Source organism: Chelonus insularis, unplaced genomic scaffold, assembly GCF_013357705.1.
Source record: "Chelonus insularis isolate UGA/USDA-ARS -01 unplaced genomic scaffold, ASM1335770v1 contig_124_pilon, whole genome shotgun sequence".
Lineage (NCBI taxonomy): Eukaryota > Metazoa > Arthropoda > Insecta > Hymenoptera > Braconidae > Chelonus > Chelonus insularis.
The window spans coordinates 301,288-312,134 of NW_023276365.1; the positions used below are offsets into that span (position 1 = coordinate 301,288).

Genomic DNA, 10,847 nt, shown 5'->3' on the forward strand with positions numbered 1-10,847 from the left:
ATATTGTACTATCATAAAATTCAAGTGTAACAAATTTTCTTTGTATTATATTTTTTCAGACATAAAAATTAAATTGAAATTCGAATATCTAACTACTGATGATATATATTTAAATTTACGCACACATTTATGATTAATAATAAGTAATTTTATTGTTCACCTCATCTTTTTGAACAGTTGTCATCATATACATCAGTTTTATAAAAATATATTAGAACAGGTTATGTAAACAGGATTACAAATTATTAAGATTCGTAGAAATAATCAATTCCAAATAATTTTTATAAATGTAATGACTACGATCTATTCTGATAAAAATAATAAAATCTTCGACTCAGTACATAATTCGAAGGCTTTATAGAATATGGAGACGATTGTTTTTAGAAAAATGCGTCATAAAAAAATTTTTACAAACACATTCGACAATATTGAATTTGATTATCTTTTTTAAAAAAATATGGAATCACAAACATGATCATTTAGAGAAAATTTCTAATTTATTGAGTATTTACAATCCTATGCAGTAGCCATTTTCTAAACAATGTTGACTATTTTTGCTGGTTAATTATTAATTCAATTTAAAAGTTTTTAATTGTATAAACAATTGAATAATTCATTTACTAATTACCCATGAAGTCAAAAAAAAATATATTATAAACATTTGAAAACAATTAACCTACAAATTAACATTGTTAAGGAAATTTATATTTAAACTTTTTAAATTTATTCATCTTTGAATTTAAATAAATTGATAAACTAATTTTCTTTTTTGGTTGCATCGAAAAAGAAAGAAATTCGTTTTACCAATTTATTCTTCACTTTATCGATAAGAGTCCAGTTGATAACTCAGTTTTCATTTGTTCATTGTTTCTGTGTACATTTTGCATGTGTAGTTTTTAGCTAAAAATAATTACTCTGATTCGATGAGTGGTTTTGTGTAATAATATATTATTTAAAAAAATAATTTGATACTTATCTATAAATATTAATTTCATACATATATATAATGTGTTGAACAACAAAATTGCGTCAAAATCAGTATATTATTGTGATAAACTTCTAGAATGTCATCAACAGCACTTATTCAACTGTCTAATTCTTTAGGAACAAAAGTTAAAGATCTCAGTGATTTAAAGAAAATAATTATTCGTCCATTAATTCAATGTAACTTACTTTATGAAGAATAAAGTAATCATCAAATAAATGAATAATTTTAAAAATATTTTTGTTTAACAGTGGCTGTAAAATCTATTGAACAAAATCACATCGATGATGGAATTCTTGATAGAATATCAGAAAAATATAACATCTCTCAAGAAAAAATTGATGAATGGTACTCAGTAATATTGAAAATCATGAAGACACATCTACGATTTCCAGACACTTCCATAAAAACCAATGACCTCAAACAGTTTCTCCAAGATTTGAAGTAAATTATAAAAGAATTTATTACTAACATTAAATAATTGTTAATTATTAAGAAAACAAAAAAAATTTTAATTATTGCAGAATGGAAAATGAATGTATCGATGATTTATGTGCAGTTCTTTATGGTCATAAACGTCCAATATTAATGCGTAGTTTATCGGAAAAAAATAGATTCTTTCCAACTATAAAAACTTGTCGATGGAGGATAGATATCACCATATCTTCGAGGTATGAAATGAACGTCAAAGATATTTCTAAAAAATTGTTTTAAAAAATTAAAAAATATTTCCAGTGTTCTTTCTCGCGTATTGGAGCCAACAATTCTAATGGAATGGACCTTAAGTACAGGGAAGAAATATTTATTCGAAATGAATCTTTCAAAATTTCATCTAATGAGGTGTACTGTAGCTAATCTTTTATTAAAAATGCATGAATTTGAGGAATCTAATTCTCAAAGAACAATCCAAGGAATTTAGTCAAAGCTTTATTCAATACAAAAAAATTAAATAATCTATATGTAATAAATAAGACAATTTTTTTTTATAAATAAAATAATATATTATTTATTATTTTTCATACTGCCACTACAGTTGTTTACAAAATTTTTTGAACTAAAAGCTACCTTACAAATATTTAGTCTTGTGAATATTTTAAATTAAATGACGTAACTGCAAACAAGCTTTTAAGTAATAATGAAGAATATTTTTGAGCTTAAAAAATTAATAAATATCTGTAAAAATATGCAGTCTAGTAAAAATCTCAGCTGAATGTGCGTAAAAAGTACAAAAAATATATTTAGTCAACTTCTTCAATAGTAGGACCATCGTTGTTTTGCTTTGGACCACCTTGACCTTGATCTTGACCTGCCTGATGAAGTTTGGTCATGATTGGCGAGCATTGAGATTGAAGTGTTTCCAACTTGTGCTGATATTCTTCTTTCTCTGCCAAAGTATTACTATCCAACCATTGAATTGTTTCAGTACAGAGGTTGAGTACCTTATTTTTATCTGTACTAGAGAGTTTATTACCATTCTCTTCAGCTGCTTGTTTAACAGAATAAACATAAGACTCTAGTTTATTTCTCATAGCAACTTTATCTTTTTGTTTTTCATCTTCATCTTTGTACTTTTCAGCATCTGCCAACATTTTATCAATCTCAGCACGACTTAGTCGGCCCTTGTCATTTCTGATGGTTACATCTCGTGATCTACCGCTAGCAGTATCTTTGGCAGTCACGTGAAGAATACCATTAGCATCCAAATCAAAAGTTACTTCAATTTTAGGAACTCCTCGAGGTGCTGGGGCGATACCGGTTAATTCAAATGTTCCTAAAAGGTTGTTGTCTTTAGTCATAGCTCGTTCACCTTCAAATACTTGTATGGTAACAGCCGGTTGATTGTCCGAGTAAGTCGTGAAGATTTGAGTTTGTTTACATGGAATCCTCGAGTTTCTTTCAACTAGTTTAGTCATCACCCCACCTGCGGTCTCAATTCCCAATGACAATGGAGTCACATCTACAAGAAGAACATCTTGGAGGCTAGAATGTTTGTTTCCTTCTCCAGTTAAAATTGCTGCTTGAACTGCTGCACCATAAGCGACTGCTTCATCCGGATTAATAGAAAGATTTAACTGCTTTCCATTGAAGAAGTTTTGAAGTAAAGATTGAATTTTAGGAATCCTGGTTGATCCACCAACTAATACAATATCATTAATGGATTTTTTATCAAGTTTAGCATCATTTAAAGCTTTTTCCACTGGCTCCAAAGTACTACGGAATAAATCAGCACAAAGCTCTTCAAAGCGAGCTCGAGAAATTTTTGTATAAAAGTCAAGGCCATCATAAAGAGCATCGATTTCTAATGTAGCTTCTGTACTTGAAGAAAGTGTACGTTTTGCTCTTTCAGCAGCAGTACGAAGTCGTCGAAGAGCTCTTGGATTTTTCGACAAATCTTTTTTGTATTTTCTTTCAAATTCTTGGCAAAAGTGACGAACTAATCTTGAATCAAAATCTTCGCCACCAAGATGGGTATCACCTGCAGTAGCCTTGACCTCGAATAAAGATCCTTCGTCAATAGTAAGGATAGAAACATCAAAAGTACCACCACCAAGATCAAATATTAAAACATTTTTTTCTCCTTTTAGATTTTTATCCAGACCGTAAGCCAGGGCTGCTGCAGTTGGTTCGTTGATAATTCGGAGGACATTAAGTCCAGCAATAGCTCCAGCATCCTTGGTAGCTTGACGTTGTGAGTCGTTAAAATAGGCAGGAACTGTAATAACAGCATCACGTATTTTTTGTCCAAGATATGCTTCTGCTATGTCTTTCATTTTTGTCAAGACCATGGAACTAATTTCTTCTGGACTAAATATCTTCCTTTCTCCCTTAAATTCAACTTGAATTTTTGGCTTACCCGCATCGTTAATGACCTTAAAAGGCCAATGTTTCAGGTCAGCTTGAATTTTGGGATCATCAAACTTACGTCCAATTAAACGTTTCGCATCGAAAACAGTATTAGTTGGATTCATAGCCACCTGATTTTTGGCAGCATCTCCAATAAGTCTTTCTGTTTCCGTAAAAGCAACATAACTTGGTGTTGTTCTATTTCCTTGATCATTAGCGATGATCTCAACTTTTCCATGCTGCCAAACACCCACACAAGAATAAGTTGTTCCCAAGTCGATTCCAATTGCTGGCATATTAACACTTTTTATACACGATATATGAATGTATTAAAAATACGTCGCAATAACGACTGTTTTGATACGCAATTTGTTCTTTACTCTATCAAGTCTGTTTGAAAACTGGGGGTCACACGATGCCGGCCGCTATTTATATGGTTTTAACCAATAGTAGCAAAAGCGCGTAAGTTCGAGAAGGGCGAAGAAATGACTACAGAATTTTCGGGAGTGTTCTTTAGTTCTGCGAAAACTATATAATTTATTGATTTTTTCTCCAGCAATCGATACTAAGTGAACACAATGTAACTTCAAAACTGTGGTAGTAATAAGTTATTGTTGTAAATTCAGTTGTGACTGGTTTATTTTTAGACGTTTAATAATCGTAACCTTCACGTCTATGTCCAGTCGTCAAAAATGTTGCGTGTTTGCATCGAGACAAAAAAAATTGTTATTTTTTTGTAAAAGAAACAAATGCATAAAGATTTGTATAAAGTTTGCTTGTATGTATTTGTATTGATCTTTGCGGCTACTTGGAATTATAATGTCCTTTTTAGGACTGCAGACTTTTAAGATACATATAGTTTACAATATAGTGACGGATAAATTTATAAATAAGTATTTAATACCTTTCTTTATATAAAATTTAGTAGCCCTCTGAATCACTATATTATTTTAAGATTTTAATAGATTTTTGATGAAAAATGATTTAAGCTTTTTCGTAATATATTTTAAAATTTTGTATATTTTTATTACTGAAGAATTTTCAGTTACATGAAAAATAATAAACAAGCTTTCATATTCATTTTTAGTTTTGTTGTAATTGAATAAAATATTTATTTCTTATTTTATTAAAGACGAGTATGTGAAGTTGATTATTAAAAGTAATTTTCATTTAAACATTTATTTATTCTGTTTGACAGTAAGAACAGTAAAAATTCGCATTTTATTACAAAATCGCGGTATTTCGTGGGTGGAGAATAATTAAATGAGTATACAGTGCAATGAAGCTTATGAATAAACGAATGTAATCAAAATAAATCAAGGTTAACTCTCTCTCTTTTTCATCGGTCTATTTATATCTCAGCGTCTGAGAATATAAACCAAGAAAAAAAATAGAATTAGACATTTTTTAAACGATAAGTTGAATGTTCGTTTACACTTTTTTTTGATTAAAATTACGATTCATCATCACTCTTTGCGCCACCTTGAGCCGGAAGCTTAGGTCCACCAGCTCGTTTTGCCATTATTATTTGATCGACCTTTAATATTGTACATGCTGCATTGACAGCATACTTCAACGCCCATTCTTTTGTTCGGTATGAATCTAGGATACCAGCTTCCAATGCATCAATCAATGATGATCCAGTTCCCTGTTTACGACAAAAAAAAACAATTGATCAACTCTCCTTCATGATAGAATTTTTAATTTAAAAATATTTTCGATAGAATTTTACCTCAATGTCAAATCCGTAATATTTCTTTTCTTCTTTATGAGCAGCATAGAGCTTAGATAAGAGCTCAGAGCCTTGATTACCAGAATTTTCTGCGAGAGTTTTTGGGAAAACTTCCAAAGCAGATGCGAACTTCCTTACAGCATACTGATCTAATCCTGGTAATGTGTCAGCGAAATTCTGAATATGAGCGGCAAGTTCAATTTCTGTAGCTCCAGCTCCAGCAACAAATTTCCCGTCTCTTGTTATACCCTTGAAGGTGTTAACACCATCGTCAATGCAACGTTCAATGTCATCCATATAATTTTCTGTAGATCCCCGAACAACAATTGTACTGATTCTACTTTCTTTACATTCTAAATTAAAGACAACGACTTCTGTGTCTCCTAGTTCATCAGTTGCAACTGAATCAGCGTATCCCAATTCTTCTTGGGTTGGTGGTGTCTAGAGAAAGATAATTTAAAAATTTTTTAATCGTTCACACGAAATAAATAAGTATTGAAATTTAAATAATTACCAATTTAGCCAGAGCAGTAGCTCCAACAGCTTTACAAAGACGTCGAACGTCAAATTTACTTGGAATGCGAACCGCCATGATATTATATTTATTAAGAAAATGTAAAGCCATATCTCCAAATTTTCCTCCAGACACAATAACCTTGGCTCCAGTATCAGCGATAGATTTAATTTGAGCTTCAAGAAGTGACTCTTCACCCCGTGAAAAGTTCAACAACTCGGTCGCACTTTTAATGAGAACTGTTCCCTTGGTTTCAGTCGGAGCAATGTCCACAGGACAAGTATATACGGCAATTTTAGCTTTTTCTTGTTTAATAACATCACCTTCAACATTTCTTTTGAATACCATGCCTTGGATAACTTTAGATGATTTCAATCCAGCACCAAGAATTTTACAGACCCTTACATTGTCAACATTGAATGTTGTTTTTTCAGGAAGAATTGATACACAAGCTTCACTAATTAATGACGTTAAAAGATCTTCATTCCCATATTGTTTGCTCATAACTGCTGTTTTGATTCCTTTCTTCACTTCTTCAATATTTTTTATGTCTTTTATTTCATAGGCAACAAGAGTTTTGAGAAATTCTAGGGCTTTTTCGAGAGCTGTTTCATATCCTATAACAATCTCTGAAGTTGTGATACCCTGAAAAGAATAATCATAATTTTAAAAAATCATCAATAATAAAAAAAATGATTTTGTTGGGAATATTAATAATTTAATATGATGCTTACAAGTCGTAAAAGCTCTTCAGCATTTTCTAGCAGAGCACCAGCGAAAATAACTACAAAATTGGTACCATCTCCAACTTCAGATTCTTGCATTTCAGAAGCCATGACCATTAATTTAGCTGCTGGATGTTCAACATCTAACTCTCTCATGATAGTTCCAGCATCATTAGTAACAAATAACTTTTCCAAGTGATTGATGACCATTTTATTCATTCCATTGGGACCATAAGCAGTACGGAGTGTTTGAGCGAACTCCTTGCATGCACTGATATTTCGATATACAGCTTCTTCAAGACCTGAAAAATACTGAACAATAACACAATTAGTATTTTGATTAAAAAAAATGTGTTAAAATTATTTCTAATCAATGAGCTAAAAAACTTATGATATTTAATGCTTGAAAATTTATTGAAACTCATGGATTGTTGTCCTTAAAAGGAAATGCATGACTAGGTTGATCATTGCCGGTATTTGTCAATTAATTTATGGTATATAAAAATCACGAAAACGATGTTTAATAATTGGATTTACTTACTCTAGCTCCTTCCTTCATCATTGAAAGGAATCCTGGTGCTTTGGGTACATGTAAAGCCATTTTTGTTGAATTTTTATAAATTAATTCTCTGTCACATGTACTCTAATGAAACACACGAAGATAATGAAATGAACACAGCTGTACAAGGGTCATTTTCATAAAACAGACTTACCAATGGATAAATTTTTTAAATTTCAATTGGAATATTTTCAAAAAACTATTCGTGTTTTTTTTCTATAATTCTTTATTAAAAATTTTCGATAACTAACAGGTACATCAATTAATTAAACAATATTTTTAAAGTTAATTTATTAAAATGAATGCTTTTCAAGATATTTTATAAACAAAATTTGTTTTTTGGAGTACCTAAATGATTCAAGTAACAACGAATAAATTTAGGTTGGTACGACTGGTCTAAATAATCTCACTTCTTCAACTCACTTCACACGTGCCATATATAAATCGCCATATTGTCGCTTTTTATTACTCAGTTCTCCCGCATTTATCAATTGTGTTCGTAGCAAAGCAAATCATCAACAATCTAAGAATAAAGTTTCCAGAATATTCTAAAGCTAAATAAACGTCAGCATCAAGAATACTCAAAGCAGTTCAGTATTCACTAGTGCAGAAAATCAGTGAAGTGATTCAAAGTCGTTGTTGTGTGCTTTACCAAAGCGCATAAAATTCTGCTAAAAGCCTTTGGGCTGTGTTTTCTTGTTAAGTGTTAAAAACCACGCCCAAAAATAGGCCTGTCAGATACAGCTGTTATGGACATGGTGATCACAAATTTACAGCAGCAACGTCAAGTGACTGAACAGCTTCGACGGGAAGCCGCAATCAAGCGGATTAACGTCAGCAAAGCAGTTGAGGACATCATGAAATACATCACAGAGCATGAACAAGAGGATTGCCTACTTGTTGGATTCTCATCGCAAAAATCCAATCCATTTCGCGAGAAAAGTTCTTGTATTATTCTCTAACGATGTCTGTAACACCTGCTTCTTTTTTGGAGTATAACTCCAAATCTCATGAATAATGTCGTCACCATTCTACTTATGAGAGCCAAAAAATTCGTTTAGTATCAAACTTTTAAAACTTTAAGTTCTATTTTAGTCTTTAAGGCGTATCTATTTATTTATCTTTATTTTTACGTCTGATATATTACTCAGTTTTATCATTTATCCACTATCTATCATCTTTTCTTGTGATTTAATAGTTATTATAAATTATAATCCATGTCTTCTAAGAGAGATACTGATGGAAAAAAGTTGTAATGATACCTAAGAAATATGTATATTCTAAATATTAATGAATATAAACGTTAAATTCACCATACATTGAAATATACTAACCTGTTGCAGAAGCTCTTGTAATGCTCTGTAAATTTTGGAGTTTATTTGAAGAGTTAAAAAGGCTTATTGATATATATTCAAACAAAGTACTTGAACGACAGAAACAAGTTGTAAACTGTTAACAAAACTAGGAATTATATGATTGTCATATTTCAAATACTGTAATCAACACTTTGTGCTTTTATAATGTCAATTTGTTTACACGATTTTTACAGAAAATGAATTATTTTTCAATTTATTGTAAAACAAAAACAACAAATAATTATAAAAGATGGTTATAGGTATTTTAAAGAGCTTTTGTAACAATTAACTATCTCGATTATATAATATCTATGCTGATTGGAATTGAATGTAGCTTAATCCTGCATTGAGTGCGGCAATAATCAACTACATATACATTTGTCTAAATAAAGCTTATCTTTTCGATAACTATTTGATGTAAATCAATGTAATTATTGATATAAATGTAATGTCATAAAACTATATAATGTTATTAATGAAAGTTAACAGAAGAATAATGTTCAAAGTAAATCTCCGTACAATAGTAATTGATATTGATTCATATTTTTCTAAAGAAAGCACACATTTCTATTATGATCAAAAGTGTATTCAACCAAATTTAAGACTGATTACATCTGACTCAAATGTGCACAACAATCAAACCGCATTCTATTTCAGATTATACTTATCTCGATGTATTTTCCAATTGATTATAGAAAACCAATTATTGAATGAAATGTTTTAACTAAACGTTGAAATTGAATAAAAAGCTAAATATGTAATATCATATTAATGTTTTTTTTTTAATTATCTTTGGTTTTCCTTCTCTTTTTGAATTATTTTCGGTTTATTATTATCTGCTTCGAAAATCAATAGGATCTTTTTTTCAATTACATTATTAAATTTTAATTGCAACTAAACTGCTGGTTTTAAAACCTAATTCTGTGTAATGAATGGAATAAAAATTTTATTTTATTTTCTGTTCATGAAGTGAAGTAGGAATAAGCTTAACAAGTTTATACTTTTGTAATTTAAGCTAAAAAAAAGTTTTTTTTTTTCATTTGATTGGAAACTTTTTCTTAAAAATTAATACAATAGCTTTTCTTCTTAATAACCAATTATTATTCATGATGTATAAAATTGCAAAGTTAGTTTTATTAATTACTGTATAATGCTTTGTCATATTTGCGGGATAATAATTCTTTATCAAAAGAAAAATTTTTTTTTTTTCATAAAAGTTCTACTACAAAATGTTCAAGTATCTAATAAAAAACGTAGATGAATGTAAAAATCTAATAATATAAATTGTACAAAAGGTATATTCCTGCATACATGGTTTAAATAAATTGATATAAAAGTAACTTTATTATTTTTTATCTATAAAGAATATTTGATCTAAAAATTAATTCAATACTGTTGAATCCTCTATCTGTTGAAAAAACAATTATTGCCTCTAGTACAGGATTAGTGTTCGTCGAGAGAATACTCGATGCTATTGTTCTTATATTGATTAAAATTTTACTAAATGTATTATACTAAGCCGATTACCATTGTAGTAATCAGCTCAAACGTATTATATTTTAATAAAATTATTCTACCGATTGTATAGATTGTTTAAATTCCAATGCAATCAAATAATGACTGAATTGTCAGATTAATCTCAACGTATTTCATCCCAAATATCCTTTGCAATGCTCAATTGAAGAGTCGATCTCTCTTTGTTGTGTTTCAAATTAATTATTATTTCATAAAGTCAAGTCTCGTAATTTATTGTAAACCCCTATCAGATTAAATAACACTTTAATTAACACATCTTTTTAAAACAAAATCCACGAAAATATTTAATAATAATTAACGAATACACATAAATACTCTAATACGTTTTTACTTTGAATATTTGACTTAAAAAACTTGGAAAGTTTCCATCGACAAAAGGAGATAGGAAAAACTTTAGCAACTTGAATGAAGAATTTATTTTCCATTACTTTTAACTGTCAGTTAGTATGTCGATATTTTTTAAAAACTTTTGACAGATATTTACTCGTGATGTAAATAATATAAAAAATATGAAAAAACTTATATTACAATAGGCCATGTCAAAAATGGTAGACGTCAATGTCAATCAAGTGATCTAGATGAAGAAATTGACGTTGA

General features: G+C 29.7%; 4 protein-coding genes across 4 annotated transcripts; 2 read left to right on the forward strand and 2 right to left on the reverse strand.

Moving 5' to 3' along the window:
• The first annotated feature begins 880 nt into the window (after positions 1–880).
• Positions 881–1,997, forward strand: LSm-4 (Like Sm protein 4). Its single transcript, XM_035083978.1, has 4 exons — positions 881–1,164; positions 1,237–1,429; positions 1,510–1,656; positions 1,721–1,997. The coding sequence occupies exons 1-4, from the start codon at positions 1,065–1,067 to the stop codon at positions 1,902–1,904; spliced, it is 624 nt and encodes a 207-aa protein (XP_034939869.1). The 5' UTR covers positions 881–1,064; the 3' UTR covers positions 1,905–1,997.
• On the reverse strand, positions 1,984–4,149 carry LOC118067305 (heat shock protein 70 A1-like). Its single transcript, XM_035083965.1, has one exon. The coding sequence runs from the start codon at positions 4,123–4,125 to the stop codon at positions 2,224–2,226; it is 1,902 nt and encodes a 633-aa protein (XP_034939856.1). The 5' UTR covers positions 4,126–4,149; the 3' UTR covers positions 1,984–2,223.
• Positions 4,150–4,992: 843 nt separating this feature from the next.
• CCT8 (chaperonin containing TCP1 subunit 8) lies at positions 4,993–7,401 on the reverse strand. Its single transcript, XM_035083954.1, has 5 exons — positions 7,342–7,401; positions 6,810–7,112; positions 6,076–6,720; positions 5,562–6,002; positions 4,993–5,477 (listed from the first exon to the last, which is right to left on the reverse strand). The coding sequence occupies exons 1-5, from the start codon at positions 7,399–7,401 to the stop codon at positions 5,283–5,285; spliced, it is 1,644 nt and encodes a 547-aa protein (XP_034939845.1). The 3' UTR covers positions 4,993–5,282.
• Positions 7,402–7,784: 383 nt separating this feature from the next.
• On the forward strand, positions 7,785–9,482 carry Ggamma1 (guanine nucleotide-binding protein subunit gamma-1). The gene has a single exon (XM_035083795.1). The coding sequence runs from the start codon at positions 8,109–8,111 to the stop codon at positions 8,319–8,321; it is 213 nt and encodes a 70-aa protein (XP_034939686.1). The 5' UTR covers positions 7,785–8,108; the 3' UTR covers positions 8,322–9,482.
• The last annotated feature ends 1,365 nt before the right edge of the window (positions 9,483–10,847 follow it).